The sequence below is a fragment of the Dromaius novaehollandiae genome, chromosome 16 (genome assembly GCF_036370855.1).
Source record: "Dromaius novaehollandiae isolate bDroNov1 chromosome 16, bDroNov1.hap1, whole genome shotgun sequence".
Classification (NCBI taxonomy): domain Eukaryota; kingdom Metazoa; phylum Chordata; class Aves; order Casuariiformes; family Dromaiidae; genus Dromaius; species Dromaius novaehollandiae.
Window position 1 is genome coordinate 4,480,939 of NC_088113.1, and position 24,526 is coordinate 4,505,464.

The 24,526-nt window shown below is 44.3% G+C and overlaps 2 protein-coding genes across 9 annotated transcripts in view; one reads left to right on the forward strand and one right to left on the reverse strand.

Annotated features, from left to right (window-relative positions):
• Positions 1-10,035: 10,035 nt before the first annotated feature.
• Positions 10,036-14,562, reverse strand: GDF5 (growth differentiation factor 5). The gene is made up of 2 exons (XM_026100081.2): positions 13,441-14,562; positions 10,036-11,766 (listed from the first exon to the last, which is right to left on the reverse strand). The coding sequence occupies exons 1-2, from the start codon at positions 14,072-14,074 to the stop codon at positions 10,898-10,900; spliced, it is 1,503 nt and encodes a 500-aa protein (XP_025955866.1). The 5' UTR covers positions 14,075-14,562; the 3' UTR covers positions 10,036-10,897.
• Positions 14,563-21,010: 6,448 nt separating this feature from the next.
• The window catches only part of CEP250 (centrosomal protein 250), a 40,414-nt gene continuing 36,898 nt past the window's right edge, over positions 21,011-24,526 (forward strand). For 4 of the 8 annotated variants that reach the window (XR_010391851.1, XR_010391850.1, XM_064521305.1 and 1 more), the window contains exons 1-3: positions 21,011-21,420; positions 23,528-23,584; positions 24,277-24,359. Coding sequence is in view for 6 of the 8 variants with exons in the window: in XM_064521305.1 (XP_064377375.1) it covers positions 21,310-21,420; positions 23,528-23,584; positions 24,277-24,359 (251 nt within the window). In the remaining 2 variants the exon portion in view is untranslated. The remainder of the gene's footprint in view (positions 21,421-23,527; positions 23,585-24,276; positions 24,360-24,526) is intronic. The other 4 variants (XM_064521300.1, XM_064521301.1, XM_064521299.1 and 1 more) reach the window with 2 other exon arrangements.

Consider the following 24,526-nt stretch of genomic DNA (forward strand, 5'->3'; position numbering starts at 1 on the left):
CCTGAATCTAGCACTGACAGGGCTCATGAGGTTATGCCTGTACTTGTATCAATGTCTCACCCTAAAAAAACAAGGTAACTTTTACTTCATATTGATTAACAGGAATTAAATTGATCTTGTCAAATAGGAACTCTTTGATGAGGCTAAGCTGCTTTTTAACTCGGCTGAAAACAAGGATTTTCAGTGGTCTAAAGAAAAACTACATGAAAAAGAATCTGGTAAACAGGTACACAGTAAAAGCATAACCAAGCTTATCCACCTCTTCCATAGAAAAAAAAGAACAATGCAGTCTGCGTTAGTAGAACAATGCCAATGTGGGTAGGCTTTTTAGTGTAGCAGACAAAGAAGGCAATCCACTGATGCAAAGTAGAAACTGAACAGTAGGTAGAAATAAGGAGCTTACTAAAAAAAAAGTAAAGTGTTATTATTCCCAAAATAAGCTTAGAGCTCAGTGTGGTGAGCTTTTCAAAACTTTTGGTCCTTAAATCAATCTTGGATCTCTCTTTACAAATAAATAATACCCAGCTGTTATGTAGCATCATTTAATTCCAAGGAATTTCAAAAATAAGCACACACAAAAAAAACAAATTGATGGGAAAAGAGGCCACATCAGAAAGCCACACCTCTCCAGCAGCAGAGTGCCAAGGCCACTTATTCCCATTCCACAGACTAAGCCAGGAGGTCCTACTGTACTAGCTCCACTGAAAATTTTGGGCTTAATATAGAACATAAGAAAGGTTTTGCTGAGTGAGACCATAGGTCCGTCTAGCTCATCCCCATTAGGCAATAACAGATCCCTAAAGAAGAGAATAAGGACAGGACAAATGTGTAATTAGGTTTTCCTGGCACAGCTTCTCAGCTTCCAGCTATCAGTGGTTCAGAAAGTCCCAGGGCCATATGTTTAGCAGCTTTTGATGAATTTTTTGTGTATAAACTTATTCGTTGAAATTTAACACACACAGACTTTTAGCATACAAAACAGCCTGTGGTCAGTAGTTCTATAGCTGGGCTACACTGTAGGAATCAGCATCTTTCTGTTTGTTCCAAACCTGTCCCAAACTGGTTTCGTTTGGTGCATTGTGGTTTTGTCCCAAACTGGTTTCATTTGGTGCATTGTGGTTTTTGTCTGGGAGAACCTTGCTTCTTGTTCACCTTCTTGGCCCTCATCACTTCACCTTCTTGCCCCGGTCACCTCCAGGCTGAAGAGACCTAGTCTATCTAATTATTCTCTTACAGAAGCCTTTTCATACTTTCAGTTGTTCCTATTGCCCTTTTCCAGTTTTACTATATCACATAGTATTCAAGAGCCATGTAAATCTCTGGAGTGCCTGCATATTGTTTTCTCATTTGGTCTCTATTTCTCTTCCAGTCACTCCTAATGTTGTGTTTGCTATCTTGATTGCTATAGAAATTCAGCTGACATTTTCAGAAACTCAGAATCCCTAGGTAAAATTTTCTACCTATGCAATGGAGCTCATCAAGCATCTTAATTGTTCTTCCTGCCCTTATCACCTATGAATTATGCTGCCACCCTTCAATCACATTGTAAGAATCAATCAGTATCAGCAGTCCTTATTAAGTTGCTTATAATTGCCCAGGTCTTCACAGTGACAATTTTTAGTACTGAATTAACTTCCTTGTCTCCAGTGCTCCCCAAACTTCTGGAATTTCCCCAGTATTCCAGGAGTTATTAAAAATCAGTAGGTTTATTAGTGTGGGTTAAATGTTTTAAAACGTGGACCACTCCAGCACATGCTCCTCATCACTTTCTTATCCTACTGGCCTGGGGAATATTTCATTACTGTTGCAAGAAGTGAATTATTTCATATGGCTTTTCTTCTTACCAAAAACATTACAACTGAGAGATAGCTCCACTGTATTTATATTTTGAGGTAAATAGCAACTTATTTTTGTACTCAGATGAATCAAGCTGTTTTTAGAGTTTCTATACCTCAGAAAGATACAGCTAGCCACTTAAATTTTCTGGAACTCATTGATCATTAATCACACTACATTATTCCCTAGGGGAAAAAATAAAGTCATCAATAAACTTGTCCCATTTCTTTAATATTTTTGCATATAGCTGAGACTCAGCTTCTATCACCAACCCACACCAAATGGGTTTAAATGCTAGCATGGACACCATGAAGTGAAGATCCCTGGACTGTAGTGACTAGGTGGTCAAGCTTGACCAAGCCTGGGTGCAAGCCTGGTTTATATCTCAGGGATCTATAAACTTACTGTGTCTATGTGCCATCACTCTGGCAGTGGCAGCTCCTTATGAACATGTTCATGTGTCGGAGTAACTGTTTGGATGGATGCCCAAAACGCGAGTATTAGCTGTGCTGCCACCAATCACCCAAGTCCTTTCTTCCTCCCCTCTTTCCTTCCCCACACTCACTATTTCTTGCCTGTAGAACTCATCCAGTAGCTGTTCTCAGAATGTACTTACAATATCAGGCTTTCAATAATAAAATTCTTTACACCTAAGCACCCAGAAGTTAAAGGACTGAGTTGAATGTGGCAGCATTTAGTGCAAGTCTTCCCTCTGTATGATCTAGATCAGAAATTTTGGTTAGATCTCCTATTCCCCAAGGGATCCACTCTCTGCAAGGTATGCTGGGATAGATATCTGTCAACCCTCCTTCATGCTGCTTTGCCTCCTTTGCGTTCACCTCCTGTTCTGCTTCATATTCTAGGGTGCAGGCAGGACATAAGCTTCCCGAATAGGGTTCCCCTATCCTGGTGCCTTCAGCCAGGTATAAGTGTGACAGGGAGAGGAAGCTGGGTTTGAGCCATCCACTGCCTGGGCAAGTGGAAAAAATCAGGACTGATATGTTTCACTGGAGCCGCTTCACATTTTTTTCTTAGACAGTAAGACCCTCTGGCTCCTGCAGCTCAATCCCATAATGGACAGAGGGACCCAGTCTGTATGTACCTGTCCTGTCAGCCCCCTGCTCAGCATGCAGACACTTCAGTTTGAACTTCCAGGGTTTGCCTCTATCCTCTGACTGTCTGGGAAGCCTGGGCAGTCACTTTAGTGCTCTGAATGAGCCTGCTGTAGCCAAGGGCTATTGCAAAAAGCCAAAGTTAGCTGCTTGAAGTAACTGTCCAGAGCTGTACCACTGGTCTTTTCAACCTCAGGCAGCACATGGCCTAGACAAGAAAGAGACTGCCTGCCTGTCTGTAGCCCAGCAGTGAAACTCGTGGCCCACCTGAAGATCCCATAAATGGAAGTTGCCTCATCATCCAATCTCAGTTTTCTCAGTTGTGGTGCTCTGGACCTCCCCCAGCAGCACACATGGCCACAGTCAGTAGTTGTGCTAAAGCTACTGGCTGTTTCCAGCTGTTCAGTGCCACTCTCAGGAGCTGTTTGTCTTTGACTGCAGCCTGCTCTTGCTCTAAACTTTCACCCACTCCCAGGCAAGAGATCTGAGTAAAGCCCTGAAAGCTGCTAACATAGGAAGGATGAAGAAGTGGAAAGAAGAAAGAAGAGTTATTCACACCAAGCTCTCAAAAGAGGTATTTTTACTGCTGGGCATGCAAACATGTTATGTTCGTACCAGCTGTATGTTTACCCCACCCATCTTGTTCCATTTGAGGGTGTATTTGTTCTACAGTTGCTCCGGCATTCAGTCCATCTTATTATGCACTCCATCACCCAGCTCTCAGTCCCTCCCATCCTCCAATGCTCTGAGATTGCCTGTCTGTCCCCCTCTGAAACCCAGTTATTCCTGAGCCCTTTCTGCCGAGCCACATTCCCTCCAGCATTTCTGTAGACCACCTCCTCCCAGCTCGCCCATCAGCATTTTATCCTCTCTAGCTGGGTTCTTGTTATCTGATCGCTAATGATCTGAGTTAATGACTTCTTTGGCATCTAAAGTTTATGAGTTTGATTGTGCCCTCGCAGAGGAGAGCTCCCATGAAGATCTACTCTCCATTCTCTAAGCTTGTGGAGGATCTAAGTTGTGCTTCTCTTTCAGTATTTCTGGAGAGATATTAATATTTTGAAGTCTTCTACACAAGCAAAATTAAATGTGTCAGGTTTTATCAATAAAAGGCTTATTTCTGACTTTATGCCATGATGAATGGCATCTTGTCAAAAACAGGCAGACAGCAACTGAGTGTGTGGAAGCATTACTCTAAATGTAATGACATTTCTCTGGCGGTATGATGGGCAGAGTCTGCAGAACTTGGATTCCTGGATGGCAAAGAGACTCTCAGAGAAACCCAGCTAGCAGGACATTTTCTGTACAGTCAGCCAATTAATTACCATTATTATTTAACAGAGCCATTTTCTTGACAGCTGTGCCCCTCAAAATGACACCAAGGAGAACTGAATCCATTTGTGTTAGTTCAGCTAGCCTAATCATTGCAGCAAATTGAAACTAATTCTGCAACCCCCTACCCCCCCAGCAAAACAGGGACATCGGCAAACTCAGGATGACAGAATAAATGGACTATTCTAGGAATGGTATTTCCTGTACTGTATTTACTGTTTTTTCAAAAAAGTTGAGATTTCCTTCTTTATTAAATTTGTTGAGAAGCAATGAAAGCTGGTGCAATTTTATTTTTAAATATCGTTTTACTACCCAACAGCAACAGTAAATTCATAAAATAACACGTGATTGACCAAGACTATGGAGTAAAAAAAATTGTTTGCTTTGTACATTCTTATTAGTCTTGGCTAAGATGTTATAAAAGCAGTATCTTTTAACACCTTTTATTATACAAGGGTCAAGGGGTTTTTAAGTTTCTTAAAGACAGCTTCAAATAGCCCACATAGCGGGTTACTGCATCTTTCATATGGCTGCTGTATAAACAAGCACATTTTACACAGGAAATGACATAACCATGTAAAAGTGTACATGGAGTTTAGGCACATATTCAAACACTAATGGGAATGCATTGTTTTAAATGGCATACTTTTATGTTTACCTATTCAGCTTAGTACCATATTTTAGCCAAATACAACAAAAATTAGCCACACATACCTGTCTTATAGTGTACTGTTTATTTGAAATTTGGACCTTCACAAAGACTCTCGTGGGACAGATAATGACCCTAAAAAGTAAATACAAATGAGGCATTCTCAGTGAGAGAGTGAAACCTGCCATCATAAAGGTGGAAAGCTGAACTTTTAACCTGTATTGCTTTACAGCTCAGGTTTCTGTGTGTTTCTACCATCCAGTTGCTAACACCAATTCACCCATGGGAAGAAAGCCATAACAATAATTCAGGGTGTCTATCTTTGCACATTGTATAATGACCGTACTAAAGAAAGCAGTGCCAAACTTAAGTATTAGTTCCAAGGTTCTCTGTTTCTTTCCATTTTCTTTGCTGTGTGTCAGTCCCAGTGTGTGCCCTATCCCTGAACCTCTGTTTCCAGAAAGGAATGAGGGCTGAATGAAGTCCACCTGGGTTGTACTTTTGTGCTTTTCTGCGATAATGAATATTTGTAATGGCCACCTTTCATGTATCTTGGAAACCTTGGATACACATTTCTGTTCTAACTCCCTATAACAGATTTCTATGTAAAAGCTCGACAAGATTTGTAAAGGCTTTGTGAGTAGATGTTGAATGAAAAAAACAGAATTCAGAAAAAGAAACTGACAGCTTACCATGGCAGCATCTTCTTATAGCTGTTGAATTTTTGGATAAATTAGAATAACAGAAACTGCTTTCATAATAGCAGTGGGAGTTCAGTCCCTCTAACACTACAGACTGAAGTGATCATAACCATTCAGTAAGCATCCAATAATTGATTACAGACACTGAAGTCTGCTCCAGATGATCCCAATGGCTCAAACAATGCATCAATAAATCACCTAGAGGGTAATATACTTTTATACCATGAGGAAAGTTAGTCAGTGCTCAGTAGACCATTCCTGAATAAAATAACATTGAACTGGAATTCCCAGAGTTATCAGTACTGCAAATACAAAAGGATGCTCTGCACATCACAACAACCAGTATTATAAACCAAGGATATTCAATTTGAGAGTTAAATGTGAAAAAAATTACATTAATCCTGCTGTCTAGGATGCCACCATTATAAACTCATCACTTCGAGCTGGAGCAAACTTGGACAGTGTTAGGACTCTCAGTTGTCACTACATCTGAGCTGGCAGCCAAGCAAAGTGGATGTCAGGTTACCCCAACTTTGAACACTCAGCCTGAAATTGCTTCTGTTTAGGCCAAACCCGCTATCTGGCCATTTTGATGTGATAATTATCCATTATAATAAAACCATTTTAGTGTTCGTAGTTTCAGATTTATTTAAACTCATATTAAAAAACTTCATTTTTTTTCTTTTTCCTTCAAGGTCTTACTACTACCTAGCTTAATTTGGGGTTTTAAGCCAGTATCCAAAGGGTGCTTTCGGAGACCTTAATGTTTGTATTTCTTTTAATTTTTCCTAGGTTCATATTGTTTGCTTTGGGATAATTGCAAAATCTTAGCATTTTTTTTTCCATTTAGATGCTGATGCATACTCTGTTTGTGCATTGTTATCCTATTTTATTAATATATTGAAAAACTCACACAAAAACAAGAAACAAGAATCTCAGAGAGATACCTACTAAGTGATAACTTCAGGATTTTTTTAACTTCTATCACAGCCTGCCTCACCAAGATCCTCAGGCTGATCTGCAGTCCTGCAGACTGAAGTGTCCAGCTATTTTCCTCCTCAGCCTTCCAAACTGTACTGTGCATCATCTGGAACATGAATGTTACTGTCACACCTTCCTCCAAAACTATCACTGCATTCACGGATCCAGCTGCAACCGAAGCAAACTGCCTTTTAGAAAGATGGTGCTTAGCTGTAATCCCAGCAGTTAACTTTTTCTTTTAAGACAACTTAGATACACTTCCTTTGGAAACAACTGTCATCTTGAAAAGAGTATCGTTAATAATGACAGTTTTATTCCAATTAAAAGCAGTAGAAGGCTACAGCCATTTTGAAGGAAGGTCATTCTCAATGGAGGTCTCTGTAATAGAGCATTATTATTCAGCCTTTGACAAAGAATAAATTTGCATCTACAATGAATTATGTGATATTTTCTTTTTATGTTAAAGTAGGTCATCAAGTTTAGCTTATCCATGAAAAGTAGGTAGTATTTTGGAAGACTTGGATACTGCGGTATCTGCAATTAGGCAAGCCAGCTCTGGCTAATCATTTTGTAATGACTTCATTCTGTCACGTTCCAGTGGCAAATAATGAGCGGGTTTACTTGCAAATCTTATGAAACTGAATACATCATGCAACGAGCAAGGCCTGGAGTTATGGGGTGAATGCAATGCAAAACTCCATTGAAGCCCCAGATCCCTAGAACTGCCCTAGATCATCCCAGACTGCTGGTTGCAAGTCCAGAAGAACTGGGCATCATGTACCTTGGCAGCAGGCATTTCCCCCCGGGAAGGCAGGCCTAGTTAAGACTTTTAAGCTGCTAATTTCATACCCCAGCTTTGTGTCTTCTTAAAAACAGTTACTCTTCTCAGGATGTTCCCTGAGTATTCTCCAAGACCAAGCCTTTCTCATTGGTGCTCAGCAGTACTCTAGCAATCTGCTTCTTAATTTGGTTTTATTGATAACAATATAATTGCAGAAGCTGTATTAGAGTAATTACAGAGATAATCGATTAGGGGGAGTAGAAGCTGGAGCAAAAAAGTATTCCCATACCAAGCTGAGTCACAGCTTTACCTGAATTCTCACACCTTTCCTTTCCATCTTGTTTCCATCGAGTGTCCCTTTTGAAAATCTGGATTAAGGAACATGTAAATCCAATAGAAGAGAGAATCTCTGCCTTAGCAAAGGATGTGGAAGACATTCAGACTAACTGCGGCTTCAAGGATGCACTAAGAATAGCCTTCTGCAGCCTCAACTGCAGGGGAAAAGCTGGTGTGAGAACGAGTTCTGGCCAGAAGAGCCAGCCTCTACATGGGCTCAGCTGTATGGGGATTCCTATAGTCTGAGACGAGTCAGAGCAGGACCTAAGTGGTTAATATTGTATCATGGTAAAGAGAATTAAGTAGTATATGGCTTTAGCATCCACTTTCAAACAACATAGGATGAAAAAAAAAAAAAAAAAAGAGGATGACAGGGCCATATTTCCCAGACTGCCACTCTAACAAAATCCTCAAAAACATTGATATACGATTAATGATATCCATCCCAGAGAGCTGAGCAGCAGTCCCCTCACAGACCAAGAGCAATGAAGCATACAGTAGTCCTTAGGTGCATGCTGTAAACAGCGAGGTGATGGATTCAGTGATAAGAAAGCAATGGTACTGTTTTATCAGACAGTGAATTAGAAGGTCGTAGTGGTGGGTGAATCTAGATAGGCAATATTTGTTACGGTGCATTTTAAACATCCCACCCTAAGCCCAGTGAGAAATGTGCCTTTACTGTCAATAAACTGCATAGCACAGCTGGGTCTGTCGTAAGTGTGAAGAGAGGTTTCACTGGGAAGGTCCAAACAGGCACATGCATGGGGAACAGTATTCATTCGCACAGGGAAGAAAGGAGATGACCCTTTCTCATAGTAATCTAATCATCCTTTTTAGAGGCAGTGCTGGTCAGTGCTAGAGAAAGTAGCGTTAGAGGCTGCAAGTCAGTCACCCAGAAAATGCCCAGGGGAAAGAAAAGAAATGCTTGAGTAGAATGGGCAAAAAAGAGTCTGAAACATCCTGTTGGCTCAGGACTTGTCTTGTTTTCTCTACTAGTGTAACAATGGTAAAACATGTCTACATAAGCCTGTGGTAAAGCACAGCATTAGAAGCTCCTTGTTTGAAAATCTTTGAAATGGCTGAAAGCAGTAAGACTGGCTGGTGGTAGGTATTAAGCGCAGGGGACAGTAACTGTTAATCCTGGTCTAAGGCTCAGTTGGGTCAAGAAGACCAAGATTTGGGAAGCATACATGCTGAGAATCCAGAAAGGCGACAGCAGCCCTGGAACAGCCCTGAGCCACAAACTAGATCCATAAGATGCCAGAATTTCTTATGTGCATGTGACAGAGCAGCTTCAAGTGCCTGTCATTTTAAATGCATATTGACCTACTATTTAGTGAGTCTTCCTCCTCTCAGGTACAGCATTCTCACCTACCTCATTTTGCGTTATCACCTGACCTGGGCTAAGTAATATCCTTTTCTGCAGGTACAAATCACGGTACAGAACTATTACAAAGAGGTCACACATATGCTCCCAGCAGTGCTTTTTCTGTGTCACCTGGCTTTGGGTTACAGTAAATGACATGTCCACCTACCCAGGGGAACCCCATGCAACTGGCAGCAAGTCCACTTAACTATTGTTTTTAAACTGCTTAAAGGCTCTGCAGCCTAGAGAGTGCCGGAGGAAGGGTAGCACTTTTTGCCATTGTTTATCTATGGCTATTGCCCAGTTGTTTAGGCCTCTTTGCCCATTTATGTGAGCTAGAACAGGTCCAGTCAGAGATCAGCGCTTGTGGGCTTCAGGTGTGGGGGCTATATTCAGCTCCCTGTCACTATCTGCATCAGTGATGCTCTGCAGAGCAGAGTTCAGGCCCAGGAAACTGTGACCTACTGGTTTAAATTGTGATGAATCAAAGATGGTAAACCATAGCATTTGTATGTTTGACTACTGATAAGCTACTTCAATCATTTTTGACAGTTCTTATGGCCCATCCGATCCCTCTATAGTTGAACCTCTGGCACCTAGTTTTGTAGGTGGAAGCATACAATCCCAGAGTAATCCCAGAATAAATTTATAATCCAAACATGTCATGAATAGAAAAAGAGGATTCACAAACATACATTCCTTGCAGGGTGAAATAAAATGATACCAGAGCTCCTTTGCAATCATAACTCATTCTGGCCCCAGATACAAAGTGATAGTGTCATTCCATACCAGATCAAACCACGTCATGTTTTCAGATATTTCTTCCAATGTTTCCATCATCTCTGTGGCAGCAGAGTTAGAGGCAAACAAACTGTTTGGACATGTTATCCATGCCACTAGCATTCTGCTGCACTGAAAAATCCCTTTCACTTGTATTTATTGTACAAAAACATTCAAAACAAATTCTTACCAGCATTATAATTATGCAGAGTTGGATAGCTAGACACAGTGTAGCACTGTGTCAATAATTTATTACATCTTATGCTGTAATTTAACACTTACTATGAACATTTGAGAGCAACTTGGACCTTATACAGAGTAATATAACTTGCTACATAATAATGAAAAGGTGGATACTTAAGAAAGATATGTAGCTTGGAGGAAAACATACATGGAAACAAATACCTCCCGCATCACCTATCTCCATGTACAACTTAAACTAAATCAGGATATTATATTTAATTACTCCTTTTTATATATGCATAGTTTCCATAGCTAATCAGAAAGAAATCATATTACAGTGTAACTATTTACACCAAGCTCAGAACACACCAGAACCCAACCTCCTCGTCTAGACATCAAGGCTCTTTTGTAACACTGCGTAATGGACAATGCACATGGGACTCAGATGTAAATTCAGTCTCAAGAACCCTATTAAAGGGTCAAACAGATCATATCCACAGCTCACTGATACCATCTTTACCAACTGCCTCTGGGATAAAAGCAGGTGATCTAGCAGTGTGGAGGTCTAATCTCCTCCGTTACAGACTTTAGCTGGAGCCAGTCTTGTGTCACTATCGGATTCTCTACACAAGGGCTTATATTGGGCTGCATGACAGCAGTCAGATACTACTGAAATATGCCCACAGTGAGGAAACATGCAGAAGCACTGGCTTTACTGCTACATCTTTGTAAACACACTCACCGTAGAGGCAAGAAGTTTAGTTAACCTTGTTTGAAGAGAGGTTATGTTCAGTTTGTCATATTACCTTTCATAACATATTCATGTGAGCAACTGTTCTGCTACCTACAACCGCACGACTCCACTACCATGTCCTCATACTGCTTGTAGACTACGTTGTTTGCAGAGTCAATGAAAAGAATGCTAATGGGACTCAGCCTGGTTGGGACACAGCAAGTTGGGGGTGTGGATTCTGGGTCCATTGAGTTCATTAAAGTTTGGATAACTGCGTGATTGGTGGGCTCCAGATGGGATCGAAGGGGGAATTCACAAAGCCCTTCGCAGTGATATGCTTCATATTCTAGAGGGGCTATTATCCAGTCATCCCAGCCCATATCCTTAAAATTCACATGGAGGGCTTTTCTGCTACACCTTGCCTTCAGATTCTTGCTGGGCCTCTTCCCTTGCCGTGTTGCTAGAGGAGCTCTTCTCTTCCGCCTCTGATTGAATAAGTACTCGTAAACAGTTTTGTCATCTTGGCCTGATCTAGCTTTGATTTCGTTGAAGAATAAGTCTCTTTTTTTTGTCCTCCCAAACACCAAGAAGAGAGCCTTTTCATTGACCTGTCTTCCTGTTCTGTTAAATCCCACACTCCTGAGATCAACAGCTCTCCCCCTGTCAAAAGTTTCCAGTTCAAAACACAAGTTAACCAAGTTTTTAAAGTTCCTAAAAAGTTTCCAGATGTCAAACACTTCCCATTTTGGTGTATCTGTGACACTGACAGTACGAGAATCCAGGAGTGTAGCTGCTTGTCTGTTTGTGGAGCAACTAAATAATTTCACCTGGGGAGTTTTTCCAGAAGAATGAGATTTCCATGCATCAGAAGGCTTTTTCCTTAATATTCGAAGCTCTGCTCCCAGCAAGCCATCTTTTTCTAATGCACTGATGTCAAAAATATATTTTTGTTTTCTTATGGTTGGTGCTCGCTCATCTAAAAAAAGCACAGACATTTTTAAAAGCATATCAAGCATAGATCAATACCAGTTATTCAGTTCTTCATGGTATTACTGAAGTTTGTTCATAAGCCTAGAAGATCTTTTAATTAACCCACTCATCTGAAAGAACATTTGTTCTCTAAGGGATCAGCTCTGAGCAGGGACCCAGAAGAACTCAGTGACTCAACAGGGAAATGAGATTCTGAGTTTGCCTTGTAGAAATGCAATTTATTTCACTGGGGTGTGTTTTCTAGCTTCAAAGTAGCAATTAGCCAATTGGAAAATAGTCCTTTTTCAGGGCTGAGCACTCACAGGGCCTATTCACCACTTATATACTACTTAAATTACTGGAACAGGATTTCAGTGGTGCCCAGGTCCCATGCTGGCTCCAAACACGAGCAAATTTACCCTTAGACAATACAATAGTGAATTAGTCTTTTAAAACCAACATCCCCCAGGAACTGCCAGACACAAGGATAATTGCCTTATTAACTTAACTCCACATGATTCACAACTTTTTTGAATTGGGCAGAAAAACATACCTCCCTTTAACCTGATGTTACATGTGCTTGGTTAAGCTCATGAGCAGCTCTAATGAGGAATATGGCTGAGCCAATGTTTTATCGACATGTTACATTAAAAATGCCTTGCAGTGGCAAGCCAAGGACCTGAACTGGAACACAGCACTTGTGAGCAGCATATCATCCCTTCCCAGAAGCCAAGCTATTCTTAATTAAATGGAAAATGAATTGCCTATCCTGGCTGAGTCTTCTTTCATTGCCTTGTTAGCAGTACCCTTTGTTGCTTCCTTAAGTCCATGACAAAACTCTTACTAACATCACTGGAAGCAGCATGGGGCTAACTATCCAACTTAAGTGATAAGGTGAACACCTTTCTTTTGGAGCCAGGTTATTTCTCGTGTGATAGCATACACTAGTCTAAGTTTTCAAAAATGTGTGGAGCCAAAATGTTGAATTGCAAATTCTGAAGTCCCAGGAATTATTTACTCTAGCCTGTTCTTAGTTGTGAGCTTCTGTGCTTAGGAGGCTAGTGGTACCCAAAAGCATTAGGTTAAAGCTAGCACAGATACATCTGTGCTATGCCATAATGACTCCTGGGACTATAATGTAGTTCATCACAACTCTACCTTGAACAAAACAGGCTGGTCCTTTGATAATGAAACTTGCAGTTTTTTCACAGAATACTAATGCTGTTAGCCATGTTCATAGCATATCGTGTCATTTTATTTACAGCAAGATCCAGCATTACCAATTTCCAGGAGTTAGTTAGGCAAAGAACATAAGACCAGGTTTTAAAAGGTTTTTAAACACCTAAAGATGCAAAGACTGATGGATTTTCAACAATATGCTTCTTTAAGCCTCTAAAACATTTTCTATCTGTCTCTAAATGTTTTGTTCGGCTGCCACACAACCATCTAGTTCTGCCTCTAGATGAATTTTCTGAGATAAGGCATGAGGGCAAAAACTGCAGCAAAGTTGTGTGGTTTCATTTGCATTCAAAAGAGCTATTGGACTTTAAAGATGTATGATTATTTTCTAATAACATTCTCCAAATGTATAAACATGCACACACATCCCTCTCTGTCCCTTCCCTTGTCATTACACACACACACACACACACACACACACACGCTGGAGCTACTTTCTTACCTTGTCCTTTGTCTATAAAGCTGGTTATTGTATTGGCAAGTCCAGCCTCCAGTTTTACACTTCCATTAACACCTTTTCTTTCTGCATCTGAGAGAGTCCTGTACAAAGAGAGCATGTATTCATGTGGCGTTATAGGGGGATGTCTGAAAGTTTCCTTAGTTTCCCTTTGGGTTACAGGCTCTTTAGTCTTTTTGGCTTTGTAAGAACCAGTATCAGTACTGCTTGTGCCAGTTTTTTTCAAGGATGCCTTGCTGCTAAGACTTTGAACCTTTGGAGTCACTGTCCTTACTCCAGAAGGTCTGCCTGGGAGATGTCCTACCTTTGCCTCCGTGGTTGCTGTTCTTGAGAGAACCTTCTTTGATTCATCATTCTTGGCCAGGAGAGCTCCAGCCTGAACAGCACTGCTTTTAGTCCTAGCCTTTGAAGTCCCAGTACTATATCCATGATTTCCAGTCCGCAGCGTACCTGTTCTTGCTGAGGGATTCCTCTCTTTTCCTTCTGCTTTTAACAAACCTAGTTTAGATCCCGGATTACTCTGGCCTGCTTCGGAATTACTCAGCACTCCAGGAACTAGATCCAGAGACAGCCAAGTCAAATGCCAAAGCAGTAAAGTGAGAAAATGCAGGATTTTCATCCTCTGGTCTTCCTCTGAATGCCACTAGAGAGAAAATCAGAAAAGGTTCCTCCAGTTTGGCAGAAGAAAACATGAAAGAAATTAAAAATCAAAGTCAGCAAAAATGGTTTTCGTTTGAGATTAAAACATTTCAAATCTCTTTGTTTAATACTTGTATCCAGTCCCATAGTGGAAATGCTCATGTATTCAGATATGATCTCCCCTGACTTCAGTTAGCAGCTATAAAGAACTCGTTCTTGAAAAGAGAAAGTTTACCACCTCGTTTTCTTCTGTAAAACTGACTGAAAACTTGAAGGAGTCCTGTTTAAATCTGAAGGTTTTTTTTTTTTTTTCCAAGAAGGAAGAATGGCGTAATGCTGCCTCTGTGTTAAAAGGTTTTTTTAAAGTTTTGAATCCTTTCCAGTGAAAATATTTCACACACAGAGACCTGCAGGTGCTCAGAAATCTTTTACAAACCTGAACTCAGGAATTGGAAACGGAATTCCAACAAACCTATTTAATTACTCTCTGATGTCATGCTGTCTAAACTAATTTAACTGCGATATATTTCTTTAAAAAAATCTTCTTTACCCTTTTCATTAGCATGAGTCATACTCTGCCTCATGTGAAATAACTCCACAGGCTTAAAACTCCAGAGGATGCTTTTTCAAGTGGCAATACGACCTCTACCTTAGCCTTCGATGAACTTCATGTTTAAACAGGACAAACGGCAAGACCAACAACTGGGACCTGTCGTACGCTTCACTGGAATAAATACATCAAAATAGCTAAATGTCACTGGTTTAGTGCTGAAGGGAGTAACCTTTTTCCCGCAGACTGCAACCGCAGCTTCGCTCTGTCCTCCAGCAACCCAAGGATGTCTCCAATAATGCAAGCGCTTGACAAAGGCTTCGTTTAGTACAAAGGCGGCGCGGCCGCCCCCGCAGCCGGTGCAGTTTCGGGTATTTATTGCTGCGCCTCAAGAACTACCTGCCAGGGCCGCTGCAGCAGCAGCTTCTGGCGGCGGCGCCGCGGGCCGGGCGGGCAGCGGGCCCCGGGCGGCAGCGGCGGCAGCGGCAGCGGCAGCGGCAGCGGCAGCGGCCGGGCGCCGGGCGGCGCAGCAGCGCCCCCTGCAGGGGCGCCGAGGGCGCCGGCGGCAGCCGCGCCGTTGTGGCTGCCTCGCGCCCCGCGGCCCGAGGAGGAGGCCGGGGTGCAGGAACCCCACGAGCGGAGCGCGGAGCGAACGAGTCTCTTCCGCAGGCGGCGAAAAGCGGCCTGTTGCTTTCCCACGGGAGCGTTTTCGGGAACGCGGCACTGGGCTGGCAGAGCAGGGGTTAACGGGAGCCCTCTCCCATCCTGCACTGAGGCTGCGCCCAGTCTTCCTCCACCAGGTGCTTTTATTCCGAGGCAAAAAGAAAGATTCGGCACTTTTTAGCTTTTTGTCTGGTTTGATTTGTGCACGCCCTAGCATTTTCCGTCTCAGCTAGCATCAGCAGCACCAGATGATTCTTACAGGTAACGCCCTACCGTCCTGCAGGCCCTTCTACCCGAGGAGCTCAGAGTGCTTTGCCTCCTTTTAGTGAAGAAACTGAAGAACAGAAAAGTTAATTGGTTTCATAGATGTCACCAATAAGGTAGGTTAGGGAAAAAATTACCTGAGATTGTTCTAACTGCCCTCCCACGGAAGTCGGTTGTAGTTTGATGCTCCCCATCAAAACAAAAGAGCTTTTCGCTGAGTTACTTCTGGTGAATCTTCTCCCCAGCAGTTCCTCCAGGTTCCTCTCTCATCCCTGTGGCATGCCTAGCCATGCCATCCTTCTCTTCCTGCCCCAGTCCCTGTCACCTGTGTGGCTCATGTCAGGCTCTGCAGTGCCTGGCTACGGACCAGCTAGCCGCTGGGCTGCAGAAACAGCTAAATGCTGAGTTCCTGCTTTCATTCTGCCCAGCTTCCAGTTTTCACACCACTTGCAAGAATTTAGCATCTTTAGGATCTCTATTGCTCTGTCAAACTTGGTTGAAATTGCCAGGCAGATTTGCAAATTATTTGGGACATGGACAGAAAACAGCAGAAGGTAAGACGACGTGATTACATGGGCCTTGTGTCTTAGTAAATCGGCCTAAAAGCACAATCAAACACTTGTACAAACAATGTTTACATGTCTGAGATGAATATACCCTTCAATTTCTGGATTACACAATAAATAATTAATATTGCCAATAGCAACAGGTAAAAAAATGGAAAAAAAATAGGGTGCATCAGTCCCCCATCTCACCATCAAATTATCCATAATGTGTTGGACAGGCCCAAATAGGGGAAAAAAAAAAAAAAGAGTGAAAGCAAGCAAAGAAAGATGTGCAAAACTATTCCCTCTCCTTAGAAGAGAGAAAGAGTCTCTCGAGGGACTCTCCATGTAGGTGCTTGCAACTGCAGGATCACTGTTACTGTTCAGACTGAAGTGAGTCCCTGGACTCTTGCAGTGTGGTCTTGACCTTGGACAGGGTCCATGAAATAGGGTGTTCCACCAATGTGGAGGTCTCCAGACTGCATGTTTAGCTCAGGCTAAGCTCAAACTCACGTGGTATCTTCAATATGTAGATGGAAACCCTCCCTCTGGTGCAGGCTTTAGACCAAGTACAGGACATAATGAGAGAAGACATTCGAGGCCTATTATTTCTCACCATTGGCCAAGTATACACACACCACTGAAGTGGCTTGGCTCTTACAGTACACCTGTCCTTCTTGCAATGGCCAGTTCTCTAAAGGCAGCTCCTCACACCAGTGTGTACAGGGATTTGAAAAAGGAGAACTATTTGGGTTCCTGCTCCCTTGAAGTAGGTTGGCTCCTGTTCTCCACATCGTAAGAGTCTGACTGTATGAGCTGTGCCAGCTTCTCAAACAGACAATTTTTGCAAGTCTCTCTGGACCTCCAGACTGTGCTGGAGGAAGGGATCACTCTGTGGAGCCAAAAGAACATTTCCCAGCGCTGTAGAAGTTGCAATTTGCAGAGAGTAAAAGGCCATACATAGGGTTGTCCCTACTCTGGTCAACATGGATGCACGTTCCACGTGTCAGTGAAATGGACCCTGGAGCTGCAACACACGGATGCAGGCTTCTGTCTGCACTCTTCCTCAGTGCTTGGGCTATGGTACACATTAAAACCTGATGTGCTCCCTGAGGTACAAACCTCATGTCCACATTGGCACCTCTAGATGTTTGTAATTCTGATGCAGCACTACCACTGAACTCCAGCTGCCTAAAGTCCTACCTGATGTAGCAGGCAGCAGCAGGGTCCTTCTCAGAGAGAGCCCAGATCAACTTATGTGCTTGGTCTGTAAGAGGATGTTGTGGACTAACGCTAGGGGCTGAGCCAAGCACAAAATGCTGAGCTTGCCCCCAGAGCCCACAACTCCTTGCGTGCACTCTAAAATATACCCTACGCAGCTGTTTGCCTCGGCATGGCCCCGAGGCGGCTGTCGGATAAGCGATGCAGACTTCCAGCATTTGTTCTTTGCTGCACTACAATGTAAAAGCAGGCAGTCTCTCCAGGCCATGAGAGTATTATCACGGGAGCAGGAAAACAGACTGCCGAGTGAGAATTCCTCAAGGCTGGAGCAGGAAAACTGGAATATGGACCTACCTTGCCACACCAGTCGGTTTTTAAGCCTTCTATCCCCAGGTGGCTTGTGCTCACATTGGGAAGGAAAGGCTAGCAGAGAGACAGCAAGAACTGGGGCAGACTGGACTACTAAGGTACGAGCAGCACCAGGACCTACATCACTGGGGTCTGCTTTGCTCAGAGCAGGATCTTTGAGGGAATCCAGGTCCAGCCACTGAATTGCAACACAGGCAACTCCCGACACAAGAGAGCTGGGCCCATGGGAAACAGCAGGGTGGAGCATACCTGCTAGCTATCTTCTATCCCAAAGATCCTCATCTAATTCTGCTTCCCACTCTTCCTTCCTTTTGCTTCTTTCCAGGTCTTTCCTAATGCCAGCAAGAATACTGGTGTTTATGAACTTGCAGGTTCAAGCCTCGCACTGAAATCTGTTATTCTAGCGTACTGTTGGGAATTTCATTGTCCTTTCTTAGGTGAACTTATGTTCAGGGACGACTTACAGGATTGAGCTGGATAAACTCCGCATATTAAGCCTTTGCTGTTACATTGCTTTTGCTTATTGAAGCTAATTAACAGTCTGTTTCTGTGAGAATTTAGACCTCTGCACCACACCTTCTTTTAAGCTAAAAATCTGCAAAGACAATTTTAGAAAAGAACTTCAGTTATGTGTTTTTTGAAAGGAAAACATTCTAGAAAATTCAGACATGCAACAATTAATCATTGCTGCTGTTTTGGGCCACAGCAAAACAAAGATGATACAGCTTCCACTAAAATAGGAACTTGTGGCATAATTTTAAAAGGCTGTGCTAAAATATCCTCACTATAAATAGAAATTTGAAGTCAAAAGAAAGAATTGTGCCGTTAATTATGAAGAGACTTGACTAGGCTTCTGAACAGTAGTGATCTAAGGAGGTGGCAAACCTAGAGAAGAGCACAGGGGTATTATCCACTATACATCCTGCCTCAAGAACACTAGCAATGAAAAGCCCTTCTCTGCTGCAACTGTGCATAGGCAGTAGGGCTGGAAAGTCAGGCAGAGTGTGAGAAAGGAAACATTTTTGGATGTCACTTGGAATCAATGGAAAGCTGGTCATCTTGCAGCCTCTCTGAGTAGTCTCAGTATGATGAGAAGATCAGGACCTACAGAGAATCCCAAGGGACCCTATGCAAAAAGTGCACCTGAAACACTGCAAGGCAAGAATGAAGCAGGGCCACTGGGAACCAAGCCCCACAACAACAGCCCTGCAGCATTTTGCTGACAGGACTGCAGAACTCGTCTCCACAGTAGATCCAAGGACAGTGGGACAGGGCTGCGTTTTTGCTGCTGCTCTTTAGAGGGATGGGACTGCCAGATGTGGGCAGATATGTCTCAGCCTTCACCTGCCCACCTCTTCAGAGCAACCTCAGAGTGCCTAGAGCTGCCACCACTACATCCCACATGCCAGCTGCAGCAGGCTGAGGGAGGTGTGAGAGCACTTGCTTGGAGATGTTGAGCTGCTTGCTACAACTTTGACATGGGGTCACCATTGGAGACAGAGGTATTGTGAGCTTCTTTGAGCTCCAAAGCATTGCGGACTCTTTTAGCTGTCAAAATGTATCACTAACTATTCCTGTTCTCCAAATAATTTAAACCAGAATCTAAATGCCAGTATTTCTAATCTCTGGGAGACATAGGACCAGGCCTCCAATTTTGTGTACCAGCATGTCACTGATACCACCACTTTAATACAAGCAAACACTCTGAGCTCAGGAAAATGCACTTTAGTTCAAAAAGACATGAAAAGGTGAGGCAGCATAAAATAAGCCACCTGTCTGGCAGCAGTGTCACATACTGGAAGAGCAGCACTGTGAGACACAACAAAATAACAGATGCTGCTTAAGCACGACGGAGTCTGAGGCACCTTGGTACAGCTTCATCCCAAATTAACACTGAACTGAGCTTTTTGAACATTACTGATTTAGTGCTTTGTCTTGCTTGCACTCCCAAAAGCAACACCCAGATATTGTTCATTAAAATATTCATCAGTTTTATTAGCAGACAGAATATGTTTCACAGCTTAAGTTTTAAAAAACATGCACAGAAATCTACAGGTAAGAACCTAATAGAACAGTTGGCTTGCATAAGTTCTTCACATAGTGAATCACCCTCACTGGGGGAAGAGCATCTTATCTATAGATCGAATACTAGCTTCAGTTTCAAAAATCCGATTTCTTTTCTATCTTTGTCTCATTTGACAAGTATTTATAGCTTTAAAATAACCTCTTCATCTTCTGATCAATACGCTACAGGAACTGAGCTCCTTCAGCCTTGGCGCAAGGCAGATTTTCCCATCTCAGTCATTTTCTGATCCACTCCAGTTTTTCAACATCATCTTGACATGTGGACACCAGAACTGGGCACAGTATTTGGCAATTGTCTCACTACCAGTATGTATGAATGTGATGCCACCACCCTGGTTCTGTTTATGTCAACACTGTTCTTCTTCAGTGTCTCACTGGACATGCCTCTTCAGTAGTTGCTGCGATAGCCCTTAAGCCCTTTCCATAATCACTGTTTTACAAGTTTTTGGTTTTGTCTAGATTTGCAGTGATGCTTTAGCTGTGTTGAAACACATGGAGCAGAATCCATCTCACTTAAATTTAGACTCCATCTGTCTTAAATTTAGACTTTCGCTGTATTGATCATCTGGACACCCTTAATAGTCAAGAGAGAAAAACACAGTACAAATTAGTACCTAAAAAATCATGCTTGGCAATAATGACCTGGCAATTGTTTTGCCACTTCATTCCATTCACACACTGCCTTACCCCCAACAAGCTGCTACGCACGAGTGAAAATTTCTTCCACATAAACTGTTGTGAACTTTGTGACACCTATGGCTACCTTTACTGGTAAAGCTCAGAGTGGTCTTAGCTTAGCGATGTTTTCTGTGGTTCAAGTACTTCTCTCCTGCTCCTCACAGGCCTTGCGAGTGCCACAGGTCCTCCCTGCCGAGTCAGAGAAGGGGCTGCAGGGAAGAGCATCCAGGAGGTCGCACCTCACTGGCTTATAAAAGATTCAGGCTGGAAGGGGCATCTGGAGGTCTCCAGTCCAACTCCCAGCTCAAGGCTGCACCAGGCTGAGCGAGGCCTTGCCTCGTGGGCTTTTGAAGGCCTCTGAGGCTGGGACCCCACCGCCCCGGCCAGGGCCCAGGGCTGTGCGTCTCCTCACGCCAAGGGAAACCCCCCACGGCAAAGCGTGGCCGCCTCCCCCCGTTTTACCCCCTACGGCTGGGGCAGCTCAGGGCACGCAGCCGGTACCAGCACCCTCCCGGCCCTCCCGCCGCCGGCCCGGCCCGGCCCAGCCCAGCCCGGGCGGCGCCGGCACGCTGGCGGTCAGCGGGGAAGGGAGCGGCGGCGCCGTCGCTAGACCGGCCGCTCCGGCGCCGCAGAGCGGCCCCGGCCTGACGCGGCCTCCCGCCGCCGCGCGCGGGGCGGGCGGCGAGGCGCGGCCGAGGGGGCCGCTCCGCCCGCCCCGCCCCGCCGCGGCAGGCGCCAGGCCCGCGGCGCCGCCAGGCCAGGCCGGGCCCGGCGCGGGGCCCACCTCCGCGCGGGAGCGGGCCGCCGAGGAGCCGCCGGAGCCCGGCTGGCGAGCGGGGCATGGAGGCCGGGGAGGCGGCGTGGAGCCAGGCCTCTCTGCGGCGCAGGCTGCAGAGCTCGGAGGAGGCGCAGCACCGGCAAGCGGTGCTGGTGCAGAAGCTGCAGGCGAAGGTGAGGGACGAGACGGGACGGGACGGGACGGGGCTCCTTCCCCGGGGGCTGCCCGCGGCAGGCCCGCGCTCGCCGGGGCCGAGTCGTGGTGGCGGGGCTGGGGCACCCGGGCCGCCGGGCTGGCCTGGTCCCGGCAGCGGCGCCTGCTGCCCCGGCGGAGGGGGCTTGGCCGGCCGGGCTGCCCGGGACTCCCGGGGCGGGCCAGGGCCCAGCCCGGCGCTGCGGGGCCGCCGGAGCCGCTCTGCCCAGGCGGCCGCTACCGCTGTGACATGCTCCTGAGCCCCGAGGTGGGTTTCCTGATTCTATTTTTTCTCCTTTTCTTACTGAAATAAAGATGCCTGAGTTGAAAACGCCTCTGTTTGGTCACATTACTCTAGCAAGACTTCCAGAGCTAAGAGTTGAGCCCGCAGAGGTGTTCATGGGCAGCGCAGGGCAGAGGATCGCAGCTCTTGCCTCGTTCCCTCGCTGTGCAAGTGCCGCTGGCAGCCAGGAGGGTCTCCGAGCCCCAGCAGGCTTCGGGGGGCGGCTGTGTGGTACCTGGCCCCGTTCCCTGTGGTATTCACAGTGCTCAGTTATGCCTTTGCTTTACTTCTGCAGCAGAACATAACCTTGCGTTTGATCACTACCATGGGTACTTTTTAGCCAGGAAAGTTTTGTCCTGCCTTGATATCTGGCAGGTTATCAAATGACATGCTGGCCCTTATTGCTTCTTCACGCTGCAGCAGTTCCTGTGAGACCCACGCAGGTGTGGGTATAGTCGGGCCTAAACTCATTACAGCGTGGTCCAGCTGAGAGTGAGCACGCGGATGAGAGCACCTGGAAGTGCTATTGCCTGCTATAGTAGGCATCGGTCCCACTACCCATGCTGCTAACTATTGCTGGGAGGGAGTGGGGGATGGAGGTATTTTTGTTTTGTTTTGTATGTTTTTACCCTATTGGTGTAAAAGGCTGAAGTTTTCTCTCTGTAGGTCTGGCTAAAAAGCCAGGCTGGTCAGCTGTGCTCTTTCTTTTTTCTGGGCTGAAAGCTGAATGTAGCAACTGCTTGCTGTACTACACTATTTGAACTGGTCAGAACTACCTTTATTCAATAAATATTGAAAAGTCATTTAGCACTGAAAACTTCTCTCTCCAACTTCAAGAACCTACTGACCTTTTTGCCCATTGGAAATATTCATTTTACTTTTTGTGAAGTTGGAACACATTTAAATAGGGAAATCTTTATGATTGTTTTTTCAAATGACTAGTTGCTCAGACATAACGGGGCTTGAATGCTTGAGAGCTACAACCTGAATGGTTGGACTCCATTTGCCATGTTATGGAAATGTCTTTGGAAAGCAAAGCTGATAGCAAATAGATGATAAGAATACATTTCTTCCTCCAAGCAGTGCGGAGGAGTTCTATTTATTCCTTTTTCAGTTTCTGCCAACTTGTTTTCCACCTGCTTGGGGTGTTTCCTGGGGGGACTTTTGCTTGTTCACAGACCTGGGCATTCTGAAGAAAGGTTTTCCCTTTTTCCGTAATCATTTGCACTGTTTATCAGAGCTTTTCCTTTCCCTTTGTTTAGTTGTATCCATGCTATTGGCTGTGTAGCAAGAAATTGTTTTTTTGTTGATAAGCCTGAGTAGGATACTGATGGTACAGGAAGTATTAGTTGGTTCACAGTAAGCTTCCAATTACTGGAGCATGCTAAGTCACTTCATAAATTTTTAGTTCCAAGCCTGCTATTAAACATGACATAGCTAGGATTTTGCACAGGTTTTTCTGTTGACAACTCTTTCTGGATTTAATGTGGTTTGTTTAGGTCTTAACAGTGTGATCGTCAGTCTGATAGGTATGGCTGGCCTGGCACGGCTGGCCTAGGTCTGTCTCATTGTTCTGCTCACCATCACTGTCTTAGGATGAACAGATGTGCAAAAGAATCCCTCTTTCATCTGGATAAAAGTGAAGCTTCTGTACAAGACTAATGACTTCTTGTTGACTGTGTCAGCGGTAATGTGAAATGATGTACTGTGTCCTGGCTGTAAAGACTTAGGCAGAAGCTAATGCAGGAGGAACTCAGTCTGTTACAAGCTTCATTCACTCATCCTCATTCTATTTATCCATCTAGGTGCTGCAGTACCGGACCTGGTGTCGAGAGTTGGAGCAACGACTGGAAGCAGGAGGGGTGAGTGTGTAGGTTGCTAACTAAAGACACTGTTTGCAGCATTTGTTAACACAGATAAAGGATCCCCAAAGCAAAGGCGGAGGAAAATACAGTTTTGCTGACATGAGCTTTTAAAGAAGTACTGTAAGTTTGCACTTCAGTGTTTTGTCCAGTTGTTGTTTTCAGAGCAGCCAGTAATCTCAGAAATGCCAGTCCAGAAAGCCGTATCAAGAAGGATCTTAATTTTGTGAAGGCATGCCTGAATGCTAAAGTAATATTTGTATTTAGTCTCAGGGAAGGGTTGTGCTGTCTATTCAGTTACAGCCATTTCTGAATAAGAATCAGTTGCAGCATAGCATCTTGGAAGGGAAAAATGGTGGCATTCAATATACAGGGCTGGCTCTGTACCTTTTCTTCTGCTTTGTGGCTAAAATAAACCTAGGAGACAAAGCATAGGAGAGTATGTATTCCCAAGCTTTAAGTCTTAAGTGAGCACTCATGGTCATGAGCTGAGGATAGCTAGCTGTGAGAGTGCAACAATGGGAAGCTGAGGAACGCTGCTTACATTGAATAATATCCCTCACCTCCCTCCCTGTCTGTAGCATCACATGCCTGAAAGAAGCCATAAGCTCCTAAGGTTCCAAACAAATGAAGGGCGAAGCACAAATGAACAGGGCACAAGAATTTGACTAAACATTTCCTTTCTTGTTCAGGGACCCCTTCCAGACAGGTGGGAAGCCACAGAAGACAATAGCCTGGAGAATGCACTGTTCCAGTTGGAAGAGGAGCAGCAAAGGTAAAAGGAAGAAGCAACACCTCATACTTGATATCCTGGTTACTCATAGAAGTGAGGGAAAACCCATCAGTGTTATCTAGTGCCCCCATAGGAAACAGTTGGGCAGGCCATTTCGAAAGGAGAAAGGTCTAAACATCCATTTTGTGGTGCAGTAATAGTATTGTGTG